The sequence below is a fragment of the Colossoma macropomum genome, unplaced genomic scaffold (assembly GCF_904425465.1).
Source record: "Colossoma macropomum unplaced genomic scaffold, Colossoma_macropomum, whole genome shotgun sequence".
In the NCBI taxonomy this organism is placed as follows: Eukaryota; Metazoa; Chordata; class Actinopteri; order Characiformes; family Serrasalmidae; genus Colossoma; species Colossoma macropomum.
The window spans coordinates 7931105-7953120 of NW_023494788.1; the positions used below are offsets into that span (position 1 = coordinate 7931105).

Genomic DNA, 22016 nt, shown 5'->3' on the forward strand with positions numbered 1-22016 from the left:
CTGCTGTACAGTAGTTTACTTAGTGTGAAGTGTGAGATGCTCAGAAAACACAAAAGCACAGAAATGTAATGGCGCACAAGCTGTATTTATTTAACAACACTGACAGCAGTTCAAAAGGACGGCAAGCATGAGCATGTTCAGCAGCAACATGTCCTTCTAGGTACTGAATAATATCTACAGGTCAGGCAGTGCAGGCAGCTGGTCAGCAGGTTAACCTACTATCATTCATTATATGATTTAAATATACAGCTATACATTGTCAATGCAAATTACATACTTAAATATAAAAAAAACAGTTTTGCTGCCTAAAGAAATGCGACCTATGTTATAACATCATATTTACAAGCAGGTTAAAAAATTGACAGTTTGGGGAACAAGTGTGAAAACTGCCCCGAACGTGTTCCACGAAATATGACTAAAAAAATCAATGGAAACAAAGTAATCATGCTGACATCTATTACTTTATCATGAAAGGTAAAAGGGGCATTCCAGCCAATGTTGTTCATTATATTATCTAATTATGTTATGTCATATTATGTCCCTCAGCCTCATCAGTTTGTTGGAATTTATGGTTTTGTATCCATTTGATCTTTTTATCCATCAGTGCTCTTTCACTACAATATCCATATGTTAAACAGCCATTGGGGATCTCCCTAACGGCCATAAAGACATGCACTGATGTAGAGGCTAATAAACGCAGATGTGATATTCAGCTTCCTGGCATTAATGTTAGCTATCTGCATTAGCCAGATTAGTGAGCAGGAAAAAATAACAACAGTTTGTAGTTTTCTTAAAGCCCCTCCCACCTTCAAGATACATCATCAGAAGGGGATTTCCTAGTCTGTAAACAGTAAAGCAGTATTTCACCACTGCTGTGAGAGGAAAGGAGGCGTGTTTACCACAGATGTAGCGATGGTTACACTGTTCATTTTGGCCGGAGTGCCCCTTTAAGGTTATATTCTGTAACCCCTCACCTTCATGTTGACAGTCCGTTTTGCTCTCATTTTAGAAGTCGACTAATATCAGAGACGACATAAAAACATGAACCACTAAACGCCCCAGAATGATTTACTAAAGTTGGTATGAAAAAAGGCAAAACGTTTCACTCATCTGTTCCTTGTTACAAAACCCTGCTTTGTTTTTCCTTCTTATTAATGGCAGTACAGTCTTTCCACCTAATACATCAGCAACACCCAACCCTGTTTTCCCCCTCCACATCTGGATGTCATAAAGGGAGGATAATCCTCTGGGGTTTCGCACCCCTTCTATTGTCTCTGATCGAGCAGACAGATGCTGAGTAGTCATGTTAGAATTAGTGCTCGTCTCTCCGTCTTAATGGGGTGAAACGACATCTTCAAATGCTTCGCATGTGTTTTCTGTCTCAGGAATTCATGTCTTCATGCCTTTAATAAACCCAGGCTATTTATAATGCTCCTGTTTATCTGTCTAGTTTGAAACATGCTTTCTGTTCTCTGCGGTCTTTCATGCTTGCGTTACTTGTATATATATATGTTCTGATGGTTCTCTGCTAAAGGAAGAGACTGATCTGTGTCCCTGCGGTTCAAAGGGTGACAGACGGTATTCAATAATGTACGTAATTTGTTTAGTTGGCCAGTGTAGATGCTTTACTTTACACTGATCTGCTTGTTAGACTAACCATAATTTGTTAGTGTGGTAGGAATGGCCTGCAGGAATCTACAACTGACTGGAAATTACAGACATCAATTTCTATTGTGACACATACAACAACTTATTGAATAAAAATAAACTTAAAGGGGCTCTGTGAAATGGTGAAAATGTAAACAAAGTCATTCAGAGTGGTTTGGTGTGCTTTACTAAATGCTCCATTCCACTCAGAGTCGGAACTGTTCACAGTGGTAGTGATAGGAAACAGACATCCGAAGCATTTAATGCCTCTGAAAACTACCTCACTTAAAGGGTTATGGATACACTGCCCGATGCCTGAGACACTGTTTTGTGGTAGTTTTAAAAAAAGATTTTGGTCTAAAACTTATTTTAATTAACTTTCTTTAAATACATTCATGGCAGGAGGTATATGCCAGGCATTGTGAGGCAAAATAGCCTCCAAAGAAAACTTTTTCTCCCCATATTTACCATTATTTTACCATCAGCAGCATACATATACAAAAATCACAAGACACATTACATTTTGGATATTTTGGATATTTTGGATAGTAAATAAAATGGCTATATTTATGTTGTAGACATCAGGACTCAGGGTTCCTATCACCACCACTGTAAATAGATCTGAGTTGTTAAGTTTCTCTACATCAAACCACTCTGAATTACTTTATTTACAACTCAGCCACTGAATTATGCAGATATGTACAAAAAAATCTGTAATTAATTTGGGGATCTTTAAGGCACTTGGCTTCATGATTGGGACATTATAAGCAGACAGAGTGGTAAACCTGAAGATGTAAGGCCTCTGCAAAGAGTGCACAGACCAAGACAAGGACACAGAAATAAAAGCTACGTAAAGTATTGCTGAACTATTGCTCCTGTATGATATCTTTCATAGAAGTTTGCTATCAGGGCTGGACTTATTGAAATTATAGCAAACACATGGCTCCACCTCACGAGGTAAAGACCTCCAGTGGTAAAAAGAGAAGTGATGTCTTATTGCAGTATCTGGAAGTAAGATCATTACACATGATTGTGTAGGGACAACATACAGTCACTGATATAAATAATTACAGTGACCTCCTGAGCCCAGTCTGGACCAAATGACCTCTGCTTGAGCTAATATAATGCCCTAGAGGATGACTGTGTTACTGTATATGCTAGAAGGTTGCTCCGTACATATTAGTGTTCTCCCTGATCAGACACACCAGATTCAACTTGTGAGCTGAAACCCTTGATTATCTGAGCCAGATTAGAGTTAGAGAAGGGAAAACACAACAGTGTAAGCGCAGCAGCCTGGACCTCTCTAGGACTGGAACAGGAAACCATTGTGCTATGGGGTATTCCATCAAGGCCCATTGTCTGACCCTCTAAAAGAGGCCATGGAGATGGAAAATGACCCTCCACACCCACATCACCCACCCTGTGGCTGAACAGTAGCAAATAGCCGAGTTCAAGCTGAATTCACATACTGAGATACTCTACCATTCAAAAGTTTGGAATCAAAGTTTTTCTTAATATAACAAACAATCTAATTACAGGTTCGTAGGAAGCCAGAAATGCTGAAAAATAAATCAGTTAGGAATTCTGGTTGTGTCCAGAATGATGTACCGGGCTGTAGAAGATTCCAAGCTGTCTGAGATGCTTTGTAGGTGGTGACTCTCTAAAAATTAAATACATTAAATAATTATAGTATATCATTTATCATTTAGTAACTTTTTGTTGTTCTGTAGATGCACGAACAACTTAACATCATGGTACCTACAATATTGAAAACTATATTTTATAACATATGAATAATTTATTATTTCATATACATTAATATGATTCCAAACTTTTGAACGTTAGTGTACTATCCTGTGTTACTGCTCTGTCTTGTCTTTCCCCACTATCTTCCTCTCAGTTGGTGCTGACCCTTCATGAGCCAGGCGCTCCTGAGCTGACTGGCCCTCATCAGAGGGGCTGATGGGAGATCCCTGCATCGAGCTGTCTGACATCTGGGAGAGAAGATCAGGTTCTTGCTCTGAGGGCTGGCCAGGGACTGGAGAGGCGGGCAGCACAGAAGAACAGACGGACGGCTGGTCAGGAAAAGATGAGAAAAACTCAAGGTCAAGGTCAGCTCTACCACAAAGCTCACATTATTAAATTACAGTGACAGTTTAGCAAAAAAGTTTCCCTTTTATCTAAACATGTCAAGCAGCCAAGAGGTTTCGTGTCTCAAGTTTGCTTCTTCAGTTTTGCGCTAGAGCTACAAGGAAGCTTGAGGTTTGTCTGTACTTTTGCACAAACTGATGGATAACAGTGTCACGCAGTGTCAGAAACACATAAGCAAGTTTATTTAAGATTGTTTAGCAAGTTCACACTGTTTGAAGCAAGTTTGTGATGATTTAGATATGCATGCAGTTAAATGCTATTTTGCGTAAACGTCTAGTTTTACTTTTAGCTCTGGTCCTAAAACTTAAGAAACAGAAACTTCAAACACCGACAATGTCTTGGCTGCTCGACTACTTCTGATGTGTCATTTTTTTCTTCTTTGATATTGGCTTGTTGTGTATGTGTGTGTACCTGTAATGAGACACTGGACTTGTTGGTCTTCTTATTCAGTTTGGCCAGCGTGCCTCGCAGGCCCGATTTCTCCGTCATCTCAAGTGCTGCTTTGAACAGTTTGGGGGTCTCAGCCCGTGGTGGGATCACATGCACCGGCTCCTTCGCTTCTTCCTTCTTCTCTGCAGGCTTCTTATTCGCCAGCATTTTCCTTCACAACACACAGCAGCCTCAGCATCAGCAACACATTTCAGCACCTAACACAGACACCACTCAGGCAGAATGCCAAAGAACTGTGTACAATCTTACAACTCCCCAATAAGGAACTTATTAGCAATGTAAAAGTAGAAAATAAGAAGGAAAATCTCTGACCTCACAGCAATTTGATTTGATTTTGATTCTTCAGGAAGCAATTAAGCATATCATAAAATCACTCCCTACGATTCAATGTAATTTGATTATTTTTGTAGGATTCAGAGTTATGAATACATTTATTCTCTGTGCACACAAATGTGACTAAGGGAAGAACTTATACAGTAGGGGAATATAGAGAATACAATCAATAAACAAAGCTTTTTTTTCTTTACTTTTTTGCATATTAATATAGTCTGACAATTTTATTTTGGCCAAAAGAATTGAATATATTTTGATAAATGTGTTGCTGTTAAGAAGGACAAAAAATCTTGTAATGGAAGTTACTAGAACAAGATTTTTTGCAAGTAATTTTGGACGATTTCTGTTGGTGCACAATTATCTATTGTTTAACACATTGGGAAAAAAATAAAACATGAAATATAAAGTGTGTCGTAAATATGGCAAAGGCCATATTTTATTTATTTTTTTCCCAATTAAAATTAGCAAATAAACAGTAATTGTGTATTAAAATGTGAAGAAGTTTGTTCTCTGTAGAGGATGTGTAACTTATTTTTTACTCAAAAAAAACAAAAAAAAAACATATAATTTGACCGGGGCCCCAAAACTTTTGCACACGTACCACACCAAACATTCCATGTCAGTGGAGTTATAATGATTAGTAATGCTGTGACTCTCTCTCACTTTGCTTTCTTGCGGAGCAGTTTCTGGGACTCTGGATAGTGCACCAGGATTTCGTTGAGGCCCTTCTTGTCCAGGATGAAGAGGTTGGTGAAGCCGTGTGCTATCACGTTGGCTGTTCTCCGGTTCCCTCCACCCACTGCCAGCAAACTGCATACCAGAGAGGGAGACACAGGGGTAAAGAACTATGCCCAGGGCTGACTGTCACACCAGACTCGATGCTAATAAATTCATACTTGCTTCCTTTCACTTTCAGTTGAGGTAGTAAATCTAAAATTTTAAACGCTTACAACCTTTTGTACTCAGAACTTCGAGCTGCACTTAGAGAAAACAGAAATGGCAGTTTAGGTAAAGAATTATAATAAATACAGATTGAGGGGTCACCTGATTTCGCCAAACACTGATCCTGCTTTCAGTGTCGCAAATACAGTCTTCCCGTCCGGACCCCCGACCACTTGAACCTCCCCCGACTTTATGATGTACATCTCGCGACCAACCTCACCCTACAAGAAGAACGATTAAAGCTAAAGTAAGCGGTTTATTATAACATCTGTCAAGCTTGAACATACGTGGTATAGCACTGTAAATGCCTTTTCTCACAGTGCTCAGAGCACAGCAGGTTACATCCTATTATAATCATGTGGCCTGTGAGAAGTGCTTTAATATAAGTTAGCCAGCATTTTGCAGTTTATCAGTGAATAGAACTGTGATACCCCACAAATGTGCTCTTTTATAGCAAATATTGTGAGGTTGGACAAGCTTTTACAGAATATTGGCAAAAATCCCATTTGATATAATGAATAGAACTTAGCTCATTAGCACAGTTACGCTACATCTGTGCAAAAGTGTACTTGAATATCAGTGATGACTAACAATAAGTAACCTGAAGATGATAACGATCATCGCCATGCTGGCAAACAAAATCCAGAGAATTTTAAATAGCTTGCTAAATAATATGTACATATAATGTTTTATTATTTTACTGTTACGACTATGGGTTGAGCCATTGCAGGTGAATTCCACCAGTTTTTCAAAATGTGTGCATAATTCAATCATTGAGTAAATAAAGTCATTCGGAGTGGTTTGGTGTGAAATGGTTCCTTGTAGAGAAACATATCAATGCTTTAGTGATATGAATCAGAGATCAAAACGCCTACAAATTTAGCCATTTAGTTTACTATTCAGAATGACCAGTGGACCTACATGTCTTCTCAGTTTTTATGTGTAATGTTGATGATGGTAAAACATTTGGGAAAAAAAAACTTTAAGGCTATTTTACCTCATAACGGCCAATAGGTAACTCTCTACCATAAACTGATCAAAAAAGAAATAAAAGTTAGGGCAAAAACTGAAAAGTAGGTCTCAGTCATCAAGCAGTGTATTCATAATCATTTGTGTATCATCATTCATGTATTATCTTTCTGCAAGGGAGCTTTTCGAGGCATTAAACTCTTCCTATCAAAGTTTCTGCGGGACAGCACTTCACATCAAACCACACTGAATGACTTTGTTTGAAAAATTGGTGGATTTCCCCTTTAAAACTATGGTAAAGTGAATTCACCACTGTCTTTACATGTTAAGCTGGTGGACGTGGCTTTTAGAAGTAACCTGCACCTGTTTAGCAGTGTGAAGTTTCTCCAGCAGGGGGAGTCTGTTTGCATTCAAATCACTTTTGTGTGCATCTTTAAAGAGAAGAAAAATCCAAGAACTCACACCAGCAGGAGCTCACAAAGATACCTGTTTGCAGCTTTTAAAACACGAGGTGAAAAATGTGCTACAGTTCCTCATTAGTCCGAACAGAATAGCAACATTTGATACAAAAGAGCAGATCTGTGGGCGGAGTTTGAATAGTCAGTTGTGAAACTCCTTATGTCTTTTTAAATCCTCGTGTTTGTTTGATCATCCGTGTAGTTATGAAAATGTAAAGTCTCTCTCGGTGTGTCGCAATCATAAGCATATGGTACCTTTTTGCAGACGTAGTCTCCAGGAAGATACACAACAGACCTGAGTCTTTTCAGCATGTCATAAATCATCTGCCTGTCACAGCCCTGAGAGGAAGAAAATAACAGAGACAGAAAAAGGTGGACGGATGAAAAACAATAGAGAGATAAAGAGACCAATAATGGACACAGTGTAAGACTTTACAAAGACGTGGACACCCTTAGGGTCTCATAAGCAAAAGTAAACACTGCGATACGAGGAAAGACCTGACATGAATCTACTTAGGCAGTACTTGGCTATTAATTGCTATGAAAAACTAGATCTGTGCAGAGTTACAGTTTATCATTACAATTCCTACAATCATTTCTTAAATGTAGACCACTATGACAAATCCCAAAACATGCTGTTCTTACCTCAAAGAGTGGGACTTTGCTGACAATAGAGTAGCTTACATCCACTGCTATATCCAGCCTCATCTTGTCTGGTATCTGCACAAGTAACTCCTCTTCATCTGTATATGCAGTGAAGATACTGTATAAATCATTTGTCCAAACACACATACAGCTAAGAGAAGATGTGCTGAACTGAACTGTAATGATCTGAATAAACTTTATTCCCAATTCATTTCTGCACGTTAGTAATAAATGGAGTAACATGAACATGTTAAATAAAAGGAGAAAATAAATGAAATAGACGTGTATTTACACAAATAAACAATACATTAATACAATGGTCACTGAATCATCAGGGTTTTTTGCTTTATTCTAGCTCCCAACACCACCTTGATTGGCATTCTCACTGTTCTCTATCCTTTGATTACCTGGTTCATGTACTGTACATGTTTGAAGAAGAAGGTAAAGAAATATAGACTGGCAAGCAGCCGGTCTAAGAGGGAAGGCAGTTTACTCTTACCCAGCATGCCCTGAGACTGCCACGTGTAGTTGTACCATGTTTTCACTCTGTTCTGCACATCTCTGGGGATGCGGTTGGAGCCCATGTATTTCACTGTGCTGTCCATGCATGAGCGGTAGTGCGTCTGATCAGCCGTGGCTGCACCCACCACGTCCCTCATCTAACATCGAAAAGGGCAGTCACTTTTATAAGACCCTCTTTACTGGAAGTGAGCCATCCTATTAATCCAAATAAGTTTAGAATAATAAAGACTATACCTGCCCAATCATGATGGAGAAGGCAAATACGCCAACAAAGTAATTGATCAGCTGGAAAATGATTTCAGAGAGATTGGTGGGGTCCGGCAGTCCGCCGATGGTGATCAGGGTCTTTACAGCAAAATAGTAACACCGGATATAACTGAGGAAAAAGGCATGGGAGACAAATCAAAAGAATGATAGTGTTTCAGAGATAAAACAATGGCGTTATAAAGACATACCATATTTAATAATAATTTAATAATATAATACAAAATAATATATGTAATACATGTCATACAATATGCTATAATAATAATATAGACACTATTATATTTGAGAGATGCTTATAGACCTTTGTCAAAAACTAACAAGATCTTTAAAGGAATAACTCTCCATTGGCTTCTATAACGAGTATGTCAATGAGTTTTCTGTTCTTTGTTAAGTACAGTTTAAAAGTCCTTTAACCTTCATGACACAACCAAAAAGATATCTATCCACATAAAATAAAAATAAATATTAATACATACGCATTGCCTTCTCCATTGTACACCCAATGTGTAGAGCCCAGGCCTTCATAGGCAGAAACCCAGTAATAGAGACAGGCGTTGCAGTGGAGGGAGTACAGTAGGTAGGTGGTGGTGCGAATGACTCTAGAAACAGAAGGTAACAGATGAGGGAAAAGAGGATCATAATAAATGAACATTTTGACTCATTTAATACACAAGGTTGTGCGTACCTGTAAACATAGGCTTTGGTCAAAATGGCCTCAAGTCGCATGTTGAACTCAAAGAAAGACAAGATCTGAAAAACAGCAGGAGAGACGGATTCTGAGAAACTGATTGGTAAAGGACAATTTTTAATACAGGTTTTTAACAATAAGTGTTGCTAAGTAATGTTAAAGGACAGTTGACTCAAAATGCTAGCAGTGGTGATAGGCCTGCATAATAAATCATTTAATTGTTATCACTATGTTGGCCTTCACAGTACTGATACTACAAAAGACTGCTGTATACAAATGAGCCCTCTAATCAGTCAAGGTGTCTTTTTGTGTGCTATGAAACACAGAACACGGAACAACTGCAGGTTTCACTAAAAGACAGTGTGTGTCAAAATATCGTGGTACATATTGTTTATCGTAAAAATCAAGTATTCAAGTATGATGAGATGATCAACATTACATACAAAAACTCAAAAGACGTGTAGGTTCGTGTAGTAAATAATACATTTGTGTTTTAGACATCATGACATCACCACCATTGTAAAGAACAACTGAATTATGCAGAAATCTTGGAAATTTGGTAGAATTCCCTTTTAACCCAGTTTACCCCCCAGTTTAGTCATGGCCAGTTCAATCCATTAACTAAGTCTCCCATAACACAGTGCTACCAAGTTAAGGGGTTGAAGGTATTGGTGATATAACAGAAGTCACTAAGGCCACAAGTTACATTATAGTAACCGGTTCCCAGTGACTTTAACCCCTTAAATGGCCAAGTTTTTTTGCACACTTCTACGTCCTATGAATAGCTCAGCCAGTTGACTTTGAAGTAAACTGAGAAGTAATCCCTGTAGTTACTGTATATTATAAAACGGATAGTTCCAGTCCTAAAATCTGATCTCAGTGTCACTTGAATGACATACACACTTCACATGTTTGTGTTTCAGTCAGTCATTCGGTCATTTTTATCAATATTATGCACTCTTGGACTGCAGGAGTCAGTATTTAAATTCCTATGTAGTGCACTATGTAGGGAGCAGAAAGCTGTTTGGGATTTAGCCCCAGTGTGGGAAGAGGGGCGCTGTTAGATTGGCAGAGGTGTGTTCTCTGTTATATGACTAAATAAAGTTCAAAAGTTTGTGAAATGAGTGCAGTCATGGGAGACCGAATGTTTTCTTCTTATTCAGCAGTCCATGGTTGCTTGGCAATGATACCATACATTATATCTCTTGGCAGAATACTTGTTTATGCCGACTATTATTAATAACAACTTAAATTATTTTCTAAAGCTTTGTGTATTTTAACATATTTTATGTTGGCTGCCATTTTATAAAAGCAATAAGCCCCTCGAGGCTGTGCGTTACTGCGATTTTATCACAGAGAAGGGTGTTCTTAGGCACGACGCACAACCTCTCGTGGTTTATTGCTTTAATAAACCTTAGTATGTAATAAGCCTGGTGTTTTAAGGGGTTAAACTCATTAAACTCGAGGCTTAATACTCAGATGCTTAAGGCTTATTATTGAGTAACTACTCAGTAGCTACTACAAATATATATATTACGCAGTTGTGAAAATGAGAAACTGTCTGAGAATTGAGGAAAAATCCTGAACACACACACAGTTCCTTGGAGCTGCATTAAATCACTGACAGCAATGTAAGCAATTATAGGTAAACTCGTTCTTTGCTGATAAACACAGAAAGCGGTGTATGCGAGGCTTGCCTTCAGTAGCCGTGGGCAGCGGAGGAGCGGGTTGATCCCTGTTTTGAAGTAGAACAGCTCCAGTGGAAGGAGACTGGCCACGTCCAGCTGTGACCCATTCAAACCAAACATAAACACTAAGTAAACAAGGAAATCGTAGAGACGGAAAACAGAACATTTCAGTGCGACTAATGTTGGCTGAGCATTGCTAAAGCTTTGCTCTTACCTTGAATCGCAGAGCTTTCATGTAGTTTTCTCTCATTTCCTTCTTGTCACTCTGGAAACAGAGAATTTTGCAAAGTGAGCAGCATTGTCAGTCCAGTAATCTCTAATTTACACTGGCTCTGATTCTGCAGCTTCACGTACCACGATGTCCCCACCGCGGATGAACTGCATGCGGGGCTGGAAGAGCAGGATGTCCATGATGTAGATGGCGTCACACAGGTAGTCGGTCATTAGCCACAGGTGAATGTTGTCTGGGGTCTGAAAGGGGAAGGCCCAGCGCACCGGGATCATCCACAGGTTCCAGTTCCAGGCAAAAGTGACAAAGAACAACCAGAGCACGTAGCCCAGGTCTATAGAGAAGAATACAGGACAAATATGAATACACACAATACAATCAGTAGCCTTTACAGCATAGACCCTAATTCTTTCTGTAAGCCTCTTAGTCAGCATTCCGCCAGCAGAAAGGAAATCGACTCAAATATTTATAATTAATATAATCAAATAAAAGATTTTCCCCCCATAACTTTTTCCCCACATCCCCATAACATAACTGTATTCAGATTAACCAGGACACTGTTGGCTCTCTGTGTATTGAGCTGCTAAAGAGCAAAGAGGGGGGAGAGAGAACCCCCCTCCCTTGAAAACAATTCACACCTCTCCACAAAGACGGCCGTGCCGAGATAAAAACAGACAGCACAACTGCAGCTTTATTCGTATAAAACAATCATATTGCATTTTAAAACAATAAAAAACATTTTCATGAATTTTGATTGGCTCCAGTTCACTTGCAGTTTTGTAAATCATACACACTTCCACACAAATATATCAACATTATTGCATAGCTCAGCTAAGGGAGCTCCAAAACAGGCAGACATGGTATTTTATCACTACTGTGAAAAAGGTGAACACCGGACATGTTCATTTAGCACTGCTAATACTGGTTGCTAGTAGGGATGCACCGATATTAGAATCCTGCACCAATGCCCATATACAGTATTTGCCATGTACATATATGCTGATATGAAGGCATTTATAAAATGTAGAAGTTAGGACTACATCCACCTATTACATACTGCATCCACCTGTAATCAACATTACAGAGAAATTATAAATAGAAAATACAAATGCAGTAAGATATTTTATTGCAGTATCCCAGCATCACCTAAACATTCTGCTCCTCTAGAGTACAAGAAATATATTAAATAACGGGTTGAAATATCAGTCAGATCTAAACATCTGTTTAATAAAAAAAAATTAAAAACAATTTTCTGACAGCAGCAATATGATGTAGATATTATTACATCTTTACGCTGGTAGTGTTTAAAATGTAAAAAACAATGCTACTTATTGAAATGTTAATCAATGCAGGCTGTACATGGTCGAAAGGTACGGATAGAGCAGACAAACAGGAAGAATGGAATGGAAGGAAAGAGAAGATTGAATAACTGAACAATAGGGGGGTAAATTCTAGGATTGTGTGTGGCAAAATATTAGGCCAGCTAACTTTTGACTACAAAGCATTTGAACATAATTCCAACTTTGTCGTCATAACATGCATGTGAAGGCTTTATAAAACAGGATGGAGAGGGTGGGAGACAGAGAGAGGGAAGGGTGGGGAAGGGTCTCACTGGTGAAGGGGTCGATGCTAGCCGGGAAGCGATACTGAAGCAGGCGGCCCATCCTGGACTGACGCTTCACCTTAAAGCACAGCACCCTGCTATACTCCTCTTCCTGAGGCTCCTCCTCTGCAGGAGCATCCTGTGCTTTCTCTTCAGCCTCCGGCTCCTCGGCAGGCTCAGGAGGAGGTGCTGGAGCTGCTTTTGCAGGAGCTGTGGTGAGTAAGAATATGGAGAGAAATCTTATTTTTTATCTTATTTATGACAGTCACATTTAATTTGGATGGTCAACTACAGAACATACGCAGGAATAGGGAAACTGAGCTATTCATGCCTGCAGAAGAATTCTCATTACTCTTACAGTTTGGGATAGGAACAGGTTGAGGTGGGGTTGAGGTAAGATTAGGATCAATGTGAGAATCAAAGGCTGAAGCAAAGGTTAAAGTGATAGTTTCATTAAAAATCTGATTTACACAGTTTTTTGCAACTTTAGTTTTGCACAGTTTATTTTTTTTAGCCAAGCTGGTTTTTGCAAGCAGCACCTCATTTTAGAGGTCCGTGCGGGACTGTTTTTTCAGTCCCACGCCCACCTGCTCCTGCAAAATTTCATCCCACTCCCGCAGATAATCGGAATCATTATCCCGCTCCCACCCGCAAACAAAACATTTTGTCCCACTCTCGCCCATGCAGTTCCGTCAAGGCGAACTGACATTTAACATCTGACATAGTCTATTCACAAATACATTATCCTCTGCTGAAATAACATGGCAGTCATGGTCTTATACATATATTCATATTCATTTGCTATTTATTAGTACTAGTTGAACTTTCTGCCTGCGCATGTCGATAAGACAGCGTGCTAGCTAAGCACTACTGAACCTTAGCAACGAGAACATGTGCAGCGAAAAGCAGCCTTCAGAGGAAAGCAGTGTGCACCCCTCTTAATAAACATTTACTTGTAAGTTAGATAAGAAACAGTTTAATATCTACAAATCATCTGCAGTTGGTAAGCCAATGAAGTGCTAGCCTTACAAAAGGATCTAAGATCAGCCTAGATGTTCCCAAACTCTATTCTCAACTATGTCTGGCCAGCAGCATCAGCTCTAAACCTCAGCTCACCTGAGAGCGAGCAAAGGCTCTCTGCAGAGTGTCTGAGCCTAGAATAAAAAGGTAACACTTTACAATACAGAGCTTTTCAAAGCTCCAGGAAATGAATACGAAACATACAAACCCTTATCAATCACTTATCACGTGTTACTATTAAGAGTTACTGATGCTAAGTATTCCACTGTGGCCTGGCTTTGTTCTTTGCCCCCACATGTGTGCAGTGTTATTGAATTCACAGTATGTTCAGCTCACAGGCAGGTGGTGTATCGTGGTCCGAGTCATCGGGATCAATTAGTTTCTCCTTGGCGCGCTCTGTCCTCTCTTTAAAGAGCTTGACCAGCTCCTGCAGACGCTCATTCACCACGTTGCTGGTCTGACTGGCAGAGGATGCTGGACGCTCCTTCAGTCTGTTAAAAGGCAATACATATGGTACTTACAGCTTAGCATAGTACAGTGCAGTAGCCTACAGGAATATACTGTATGGGTGCATAAGGATTTAAAGCTATAGCTCACAAAAAAAAACATTTTTTCATAAAATTCCCTATAAACTTACCAAGGTTTCTTAAGTTTGATTCAATTGTTTTTCACGGTGGATTGTAACAAGATGGACAAAAGTACACTGTATAGCTAAATCAGTATTAGGAGCCATCTTGAAGCCTTAATGTTGCCCATAATTGTGTCCATATTTATAGATAACAGTGTGTCAGCGTCAGAAACCACATAAGAAAATCTATTAGAAATTACTTAACAACTCAACACCTTTAAGGTATGTTTGTGATGATTTGGGCCTGCAGTCTGCACAGGGCTAAATGATGGGGCTCCATTACTTGCTAGTTACATTAGCCTCGTTGCGCCACCACAAACATAAAGAAGTAATACATGTCTTGGTTGACTGACAGCATTTGAGGATTTGTGATTTTTTTCCTTTACAATGTCCACCATTGCTACTTTGTGAAATGTTTTGGTTTATTATTTACAAATTTGTAAATTATTCATTAAACTTGTTTCTAACTATTTACCTAACACTTGTATGTATAGACATAGATATGTACACTGATGCATAAAGGTCACCTGTTTTACCTGCTGAAGCTGTACAGTAGTGTTATACTGAGTTGAGTGCTTTACCCGTCATCGCTGGTGATGCTGCTCTGGCTGGGCCATGCCCTCACTGTGGTCTCCAGCTCCTCCTCTTCCTCATCTCCTGAGGAGTACATCTTCTTTCTGCCAGTGAGAGAGAAACCAGTAAACAGTGAGACTCACTGGTGTCACTCAGTCACATGTAGCATGGTCATTCCTGTACCTATCTTGAAGAACTTAACTATGTATCATACTATTAATTAAAATCTAATTCTGAAAATATTAAAAATCCAAACAGCAATTCTCAAATGTTGATGAGAACAAAGTTCTTTCTGTGGTGAATACACTACAATTCGAAATAAAAACGTGGATGGATGTACACGCAGAATGGAAGTGGATAAGGATGCTTCCCATGCACAAGAAGAGAGTGTTTGATGAGCTTATGAGTTTGGGATGATGGGATGAGGCCAGATAATGACTGATATTTAACATCTTACATTTTAGTCCAAATATTTTGTGGTTTTCTGTCCCTGGAGCCAGCACAGTTTCCATCCACAGGTGTGTATGAGTGTGTGTTTTTGTGTGTGTGTTGTTGTTGTTGTGTGTGTGTGTGCGTACAGAGAAGAGAAGAATGACAAAAAAATTAATATAAAATCACATAATTAGACACAACAATTTAATCTGAATAAAACTCATTAAATCTACTACCAAACTCATAAAACACATAAATAATAATTCTCCGTTTTCTAAAGATGCACTTACATAGGAAGTTTGGGCTGAAATGCTGATGCCAATACCAAAACGCAGTAGTGACCTTAGTGACCATGAGAGCTAGACCATAAATGACCATTAAATTTCTGTTACCACAGCTGGTGGGATTCTAGGATGTTAGTGCTAAGCCAAAGGCGTTGAATGTTTTTTGGCCGTTCTAGATTAATCGTGGACATCTGAAGCTTGTAAAAGCCATTCCATGTTTTAAACCTAACAGACATATTAACATATATTTCACCTTGTAGCTGTTTTACAGTGACTCCTTTAGAGTCCTGACATAGAGCTGCTGCCGCTTTTTCCCATTTCTACTAACTAAAACCTGCCTAGACTATGACTCATTCACAGTCAGTGATGTATCTAGGACTTCAATTGAGTGATATTTTTTCTTACAAAACTGGTCCCACCTACTGGAAATCAAAACATCACTGATTGATTCCACTGTCAGTTCCTAATTATTTTAGTGGTTGATCAGACAAAGTAAAATATCTGCAGATATTAATATGATTCCCATATCACTGTGCAGCCCTAGTGTTTTACATTCTTTTTCTGGGTGGGGAAAGAGAGAAAAATACAGAGTTGGAATCAAAAGAACGCAGAGATACAAGGGCTGCAAAGATTAGTCAACAAAGTTGATTAGTCGTGAAAAATAAAAGAAGCAAATGTGTTTAAGTGTAATTTACTTAAAATCCAAAATGATCTAGAACGCTCTATAATTTTCACAGTTGTTCTCACAGACTGCAGAACACTAAGAACCCAAAGAGCAGGGGCCAATACAGCTGTTACATGGACGGAACTTTGAGTGAAGGCAGTGGGGCAATGTGAGAAGAAACAGCAGAAGCCCTAATGGCTTGATTAATATATTGATTGTATAATAGCTGATAAATGAATCAGTTACAAAGCTAACTGTTAGTTGCAGCGCTGGCCGATAATGCATCATGCTCAGAGACCGTATCATACTGCACAGTGCTGATTGGTCTGTGCTGTTGTATAATCATAATAGAGATTCAAACCTGGTTCTGCCTGTTTTCGATGCTCCAGGCACGGTGAGGGTTTTGAGGTTGGGGTCCTGCGGAGTGATGATTTGGGGCATCTGGTGGGTCATCTTCCCTCTGTGCTCAATGTCTGAGTCCATGTCTTCCACATTGACAGCTGGGTGAATGCTGAGTCTGGAGCCAGCTGCAGAAGTGACCACAGCAGAATAAAACAGACACAGATCATACATGGATAAATCACCAGGATATGGTTCTCAGATGAAGCCTGGTCCTGTACCAGAAGACACATATATGGAGAATGATTCTTATTCATTCAAATACATGATGTTGTTTGATCCATAAAAAAATGTAAACTTGTTTTAAATTTCGGATCAGGTAAATTTTTTAGTATTCACAGCATAAAAAATCGCTTATTTTTTTATGTTCACATCAGAGCGCAAATGTCTATGCAATATTTGTATATAGTTTTTGGTAGCTAAACACAAGCTATCACAAATAAGTTCTCACAGATACAAAATAAAGTTAACCACAAATTACAGACTCTTTCTGCATCAAAACCCCAAGTTATACATGTATTTCACATATTGTTGCTATCCACAAAACAAACGTGTCGCTGATAAATGGACCAATAGAAAAGCTTCAAAAATGCTGGGAGTAAAATCTCTTTAAATGAACGTTATATTAACATTAAACATAAAGAATATTATTGATTTTCGAACAGTGATGTTTTGGTTCTTCAGTTCCGTATATACAGCATTGTGCAAATGTTTTAGGGACCTGAAAAAAATCTGAATTAAAAAGCTGTTTCTCTGGGCAGTACGTTTATTTGCTCAGAAAAACACTAATATCAGAATAAACCGAATTTCCAAACCTCTCCTTGAGGAATCCTATTATTGATTGTAGTCATCATCCAATAACTGGTCCCGCTACACAATAGTTTAATAATTCATGTTAAATCACATGTGCTGATGATAGTAAACGAATCAGTGTGATGGCTGAAGTCCAGGAGACAACGGAACCAAACTTCATTCTTCAAACTAGTTCACATCAACTACTTTTTCAAAAATAAGGAAATGTAAAGGCCTGTTTTAAAGGGGAAAAAACACTATTAGCCAAGATAAATAGTTTTAAACAACATGCTTAGGTGCCTAAAACATTTGCACACTTTACTGGGCATCAGACTGCACAGCTTGAGTAGATCACCTGAAGGTCTAGCAGAGGTGTGCTCATCCTCGATGTGGAAGGCAGGGTTGGAGAGGCCTGAGTGCTGGCGGGTAAGGCTAATGGGGGGTAGGCGGGGGTAGGAAGGCACGTTGGGCAGGTCCAGGGTGGATCCAGGTGAAGAGGGGGAAGGGGTGCGTGGGTTGTGAAGGGGGGACTGGCGGACCAGGCGGTCCAGCTCCAGGTCCCGACCCTGCTGCTGCTGCTGCTTAGGCATCCTGTGCAGGTCTGAGACTGTTCAGACGGTTCTGAACAGTGGCATAGCACTGCCGGGCACGCTGTGGAAAGCTGGATAGATGCTGCGGAACGTTGGATAGGTGTTGTGGAACGTTGGAGATTTGTTGCGGAATGTTGGATAAGCGTTCTGGAATGTTGGACAAGCGTTCCTGAATGTTAGACAGACGTTGAGGAAAGGCAGGCAGCCTCTGTGGGAGGTTGGAAAGCCCCTGAGGTAAACTGCAAGGAAACTTCTGGGGAAAAGTGGGACGTTTTTGTGGAAAAGAAGGGAATTGCTGGGGAAGCTTGGACACACGCTCAGAGATTTGCTGGGGAATACTTGTGAGTTGTTGGGGCAGCTGGTTGAGTCGGGTGGGTAACGAGGGCAGCTGCTGGGTGACCCTGGACAGCTGCTGGGGCAGCTTGGGCATAGGGGGCGCTTTGGGCAGGGCGACGTTGTTCTCTTTTAACAGCTGGTTGAAGCGGTCGAGGCACACGTGCGTGCAGGGAATACGCATGAGGCAGGCCTTTAATGCATCACACCTGGAGGGAACTGGAAACAGAGCAGCTGAGTCAGTAAAGCACATCAGCAACAAACAGACCGTGTGTACTGTGACATCTGTGCAAAACTGTGGCTTTAATCATAGCACCACCATGTTATAGTGATGTAAAATACATTCAAAAAAGATTAAATAAAACTTGGTGTATTGTTTTTATTGTCTATATTCCACTACTGTGTAAACATTTCCTCCACTTACATATGTATATTCAATGTACTGTTCCAAAATTGTTCTAATCCAATCACACTGAATTGACCATTTGTAAAATGATGACTGACACATATGACAGTCAAGGACAGCCATCTGCTTCCTCTGTCAAGAGGAGTGGCAGTAAATTAACCAGAATTAATACAATAACAGAAATAAAAACTTGTGTTGAGAAAGGTTTAAATAATGTTACAGAGCAATGTTAATCTTAAGTTATGCTGTACCAGCTAACTCCAGTGTTAGCATTAGTGTTAGCTTTAGTGTTGTCTTATCTGAAAAGGCTGCTCCTCCTTATTAGACATGAAGTCTTGCTAAATTAAGGCCTAGTGGCTAAAAGATTCTCCTGGTTTGATTAAATGTTATAATGAAATCGAAACATTGTGACGTCAGAAGTTTGCACCCTTCAATGATTTATAGTACCAAATCTGACATACTTCTAGAAGAAAAGTCTTAAGACTTACCCTCAGATCCCTCCTCAGTCAACGCCCCTTCCTCCTAAACACAGAAAAGGGTGATGAAGAGAGATAAGAAACAGTAGAAAGTAAAGCTTCAAAGCAAAACCCACAAGAAAGGATAGACAAAGTGGGAGCGGCAGCAATACATGATGAGGATCTAAGAGTGCTGATTTAATCCCGCTGCAAACTGTGCAATAACAGCGGTCTTACAAGTTTACTGCATGCCACACTATGTGAGATGATATATATAATAAATATAATCTTGGCCAAATCCCACCCACTGCATCAGCTTCACCCACTTGACATGAGTTGTGCATCATCCCATGCTATTCTCATACAGGTAACCGTTTTAGCTTGGTTGTTTTTGGTTGCAAAGGCACTAAATCAGCTGCCGGTGGGCACTTCACATTAAGCGTTCTAAGACAACTGATTTTAAAGGGGCCATATTTTACATTTGTCTTTTCTCCCCCAGGAAGCACTTACTTGTGTGGTTTATGTACCAAAAACAGTCATCATTTTTTCCTGTATGACCATTTTCCAACTTCTCCTTATCCCTTAGAATTAAACAGGCTGTGACTCAAGATTGTTATATGTAAATTACCTCTTTTCTGATTAGCTGACCCCTTCACATATGCAATGAGACCGGATTCAAAAAGCAGTGAATGGCACAGTTTAAGTTTACTGGTAAGTTTAGACTGAAATCCTCAGGGATGTAGCAGAAAAACAGACTCCAGCCACTGCCTTGGAAGACTGCAATGACACATCTGTATCCTGACAGCCAGGAACAGCACAACGTTTAATCGTTTTCTGTACATCTTCCACTCCAATAACTCTGTCAGCAGAAACAACACTCTGCATCACTTCAATGTAAATGGGCAGGGTAAACTGCTGTAAGCTTAATGGCCAGTCATATGTAGGTGTGTTCATGTTTGTGACATTATAACTATGAGGAATTCCAAACAGGCTGTTTTTGCAGCATATTTTCCAAATATGGAGTCTATGTTTTAGGGAATTAACAGAATGTTTTGAAACCTGAAACAATGTTCATAACCTCTTTGCTTAAAACCACAAAACTAATAAAAACCAAGGAAAACTCAGTTTTCTATGATATGGCCCCTTTAACTCATGACCAAAGAATTCTTTCACGATTTGCGATTTTTGTCTCCGACAGCATTATCGAGGCAAAAATCGTACAGTGTATACCTGCCTCATGTGAAATCAGTGTTTTCCTTTTATCTCCTGATGATTATAGCTTGCTCAGGAGAAAGTTTAGTTAGACGATAACCAAGTCTTATGTATCATAAGAGACAGTGAAAAAATCTGAGTCATTTCAAATTTGAGAAAACATAACAATTGTTACAGCAGCACTTTTCCTAAAGAGGAAGAACAGATAAAGAGCTGCAGGCTAACTGAACCTTACCTGAGCATCAGCATCGCCGTGGGCAGGCTTGGGCTGCTCAGTGATTACAGCTGTTTCTGATTCGGCCTCTGAAGAACCCTCAGAATCCTCTTCCTCTGATTCCTCTGGCTCCTCTACTGGAGAGGCTGCTGCTTTAACAGGCTCAGGAGAGGCACGTTCAGACTCCGCTTCTGGAGGGGGTGAGGGAAGCTTGGGTTCTTCTACAGGAGGCTCCTCTGTATATCCTTCTGCTTCCTCTGTCTCCTCTACCTTCTCTGTTTTCTCTTCTGGATCTTCTACTGCATCAACCAGGTCCTTGTCTGCTTTCTCTGAATTGTCTACTTCTCTTTCCGGATCTTCGACTGTTTCTTCTAGATTGTCTGTTGCCTTCTCTGGATCTTCTGGCTTCTCTAGGTCAACTTGTTCTTCCTCTAGATTGTCTAGTTCCTTTTCTGGATCCTTCACGGGTTCTTCTGAATTATCTGTTGCCTTCTTTGGATCTTCTACTGCTTCTTCTAGATTCTCTACAATGTCTTCTAGCTCTTCAGCTTCCTGGACAAACTCCTCGACTCGAGATAGTTCCTCACACCTGTAGGACACACATGCAACATAGTATGCTGAGTTCAAATACTCAGCAGGAATAATCAGGTTCTACAACAATGCTGGAATAATAAAACAATCATGATATCATGGGGCTGCCAACTGTCACGTACGAGCTGTGAGACTCATGGTCTCAAGCAACACTTGACTAATCGCAGTCTCACACAAGACCTGACATTTCTCACATCTCTCATTGAAGCAACCTCCTAATGAATCTGAAGATTTGATGTTAATTCAACTTTTATTTTAGTAATATTTGAGATGAAATTTCAGTGGCTTTTCACTGTATAAATATATAAATATGCCTGTATTCCCTAAAATTCATGGACCTGAATGACTCACAAAGTGAATTAAAGGGTTTCCATAGTAAATAATGCAATGAAATGGTACTCATAATCTTAACCATATAATAGTAAGCATATAGAGAGCATATAGAGTAGATACGCTATATATTTCCTTATATACTTTATTTTGAAGCAGGGGTGGCTGATATGACAAAGATATATCACGATAATTCAAGACATTTTCATGATACACAATATGCAACAGGATATTTAGTTATTCTGAGATTTAATAAATTGAAACAGACAAGTTTAAACCTGTAGTGTCACAATTAAAAATATAATAATAATAATAATAATAATAATAATAATAATAACAATAATAATAATAAACAATGATTTTTATTCAATGTTTTACAACCTAAACTGCATTAAATACAATTAAACAGGCCTAATTATGCTCACTTTGTAATGTAACATGTGGTTAGTCAGTACTGAATGACCTCCTTAAGTACTGACAATATCTACACTATGCCCAGAA

General features: G+C 39.4%; 1 protein-coding gene across 1 annotated transcript in view; it reads right to left on the reverse strand.

Moving 5' to 3' along the window:
* Positions 1–3506: 3506 nt before the first annotated feature.
* Positions 3507–22016, reverse strand: part of LOC118806518 (cyclic nucleotide-gated cation channel beta-1-like) — a 38351-nt gene continuing 19841 nt past the window's right edge. Inside the window, exons 15-37 of the mRNA XM_036567946.1 lie at positions 20616–21183; positions 19202–19235; positions 18314–18526; positions 17707–17991; positions 16555–16789; positions 15536–15587; positions 15271–15395; positions 14822–14917; positions 13949–14103; positions 12602–12802; positions 11115–11323; positions 10975–11025; positions 10770–10856; positions 9070–9134; positions 8861–8983; positions 8352–8493; positions 8095–8254; positions 7596–7693; positions 7206–7289; positions 5626–5744; positions 5245–5391; positions 4210–4399; positions 3507–3722 (exon numbers count right to left, since the gene is read on the reverse strand). Of these exons, the coding sequence (XP_036423839.1) occupies positions 3507–3722; positions 4210–4399; positions 5245–5391; positions 5626–5744; positions 7206–7289; positions 7596–7693; positions 8095–8254; positions 8352–8493; positions 8861–8983; positions 9070–9134; positions 10770–10856; positions 10975–11025; positions 11115–11323; positions 12602–12802; positions 13949–14103; positions 14822–14917; positions 15271–15395; positions 15536–15587; positions 16555–16789; positions 17707–17991; positions 18314–18526; positions 19202–19235; positions 20616–21183 (3655 nt within the window). The remainder of the gene's footprint in view (positions 3723–4209; positions 4400–5244; positions 5392–5625; positions 5745–7205; positions 7290–7595; positions 7694–8094; positions 8255–8351; positions 8494–8860; positions 8984–9069; positions 9135–10769; positions 10857–10974; positions 11026–11114; positions 11324–12601; positions 12803–13948; positions 14104–14821; positions 14918–15270; positions 15396–15535; positions 15588–16554; positions 16790–17706; positions 17992–18313; positions 18527–19201; positions 19236–20615; positions 21184–22016) is intronic.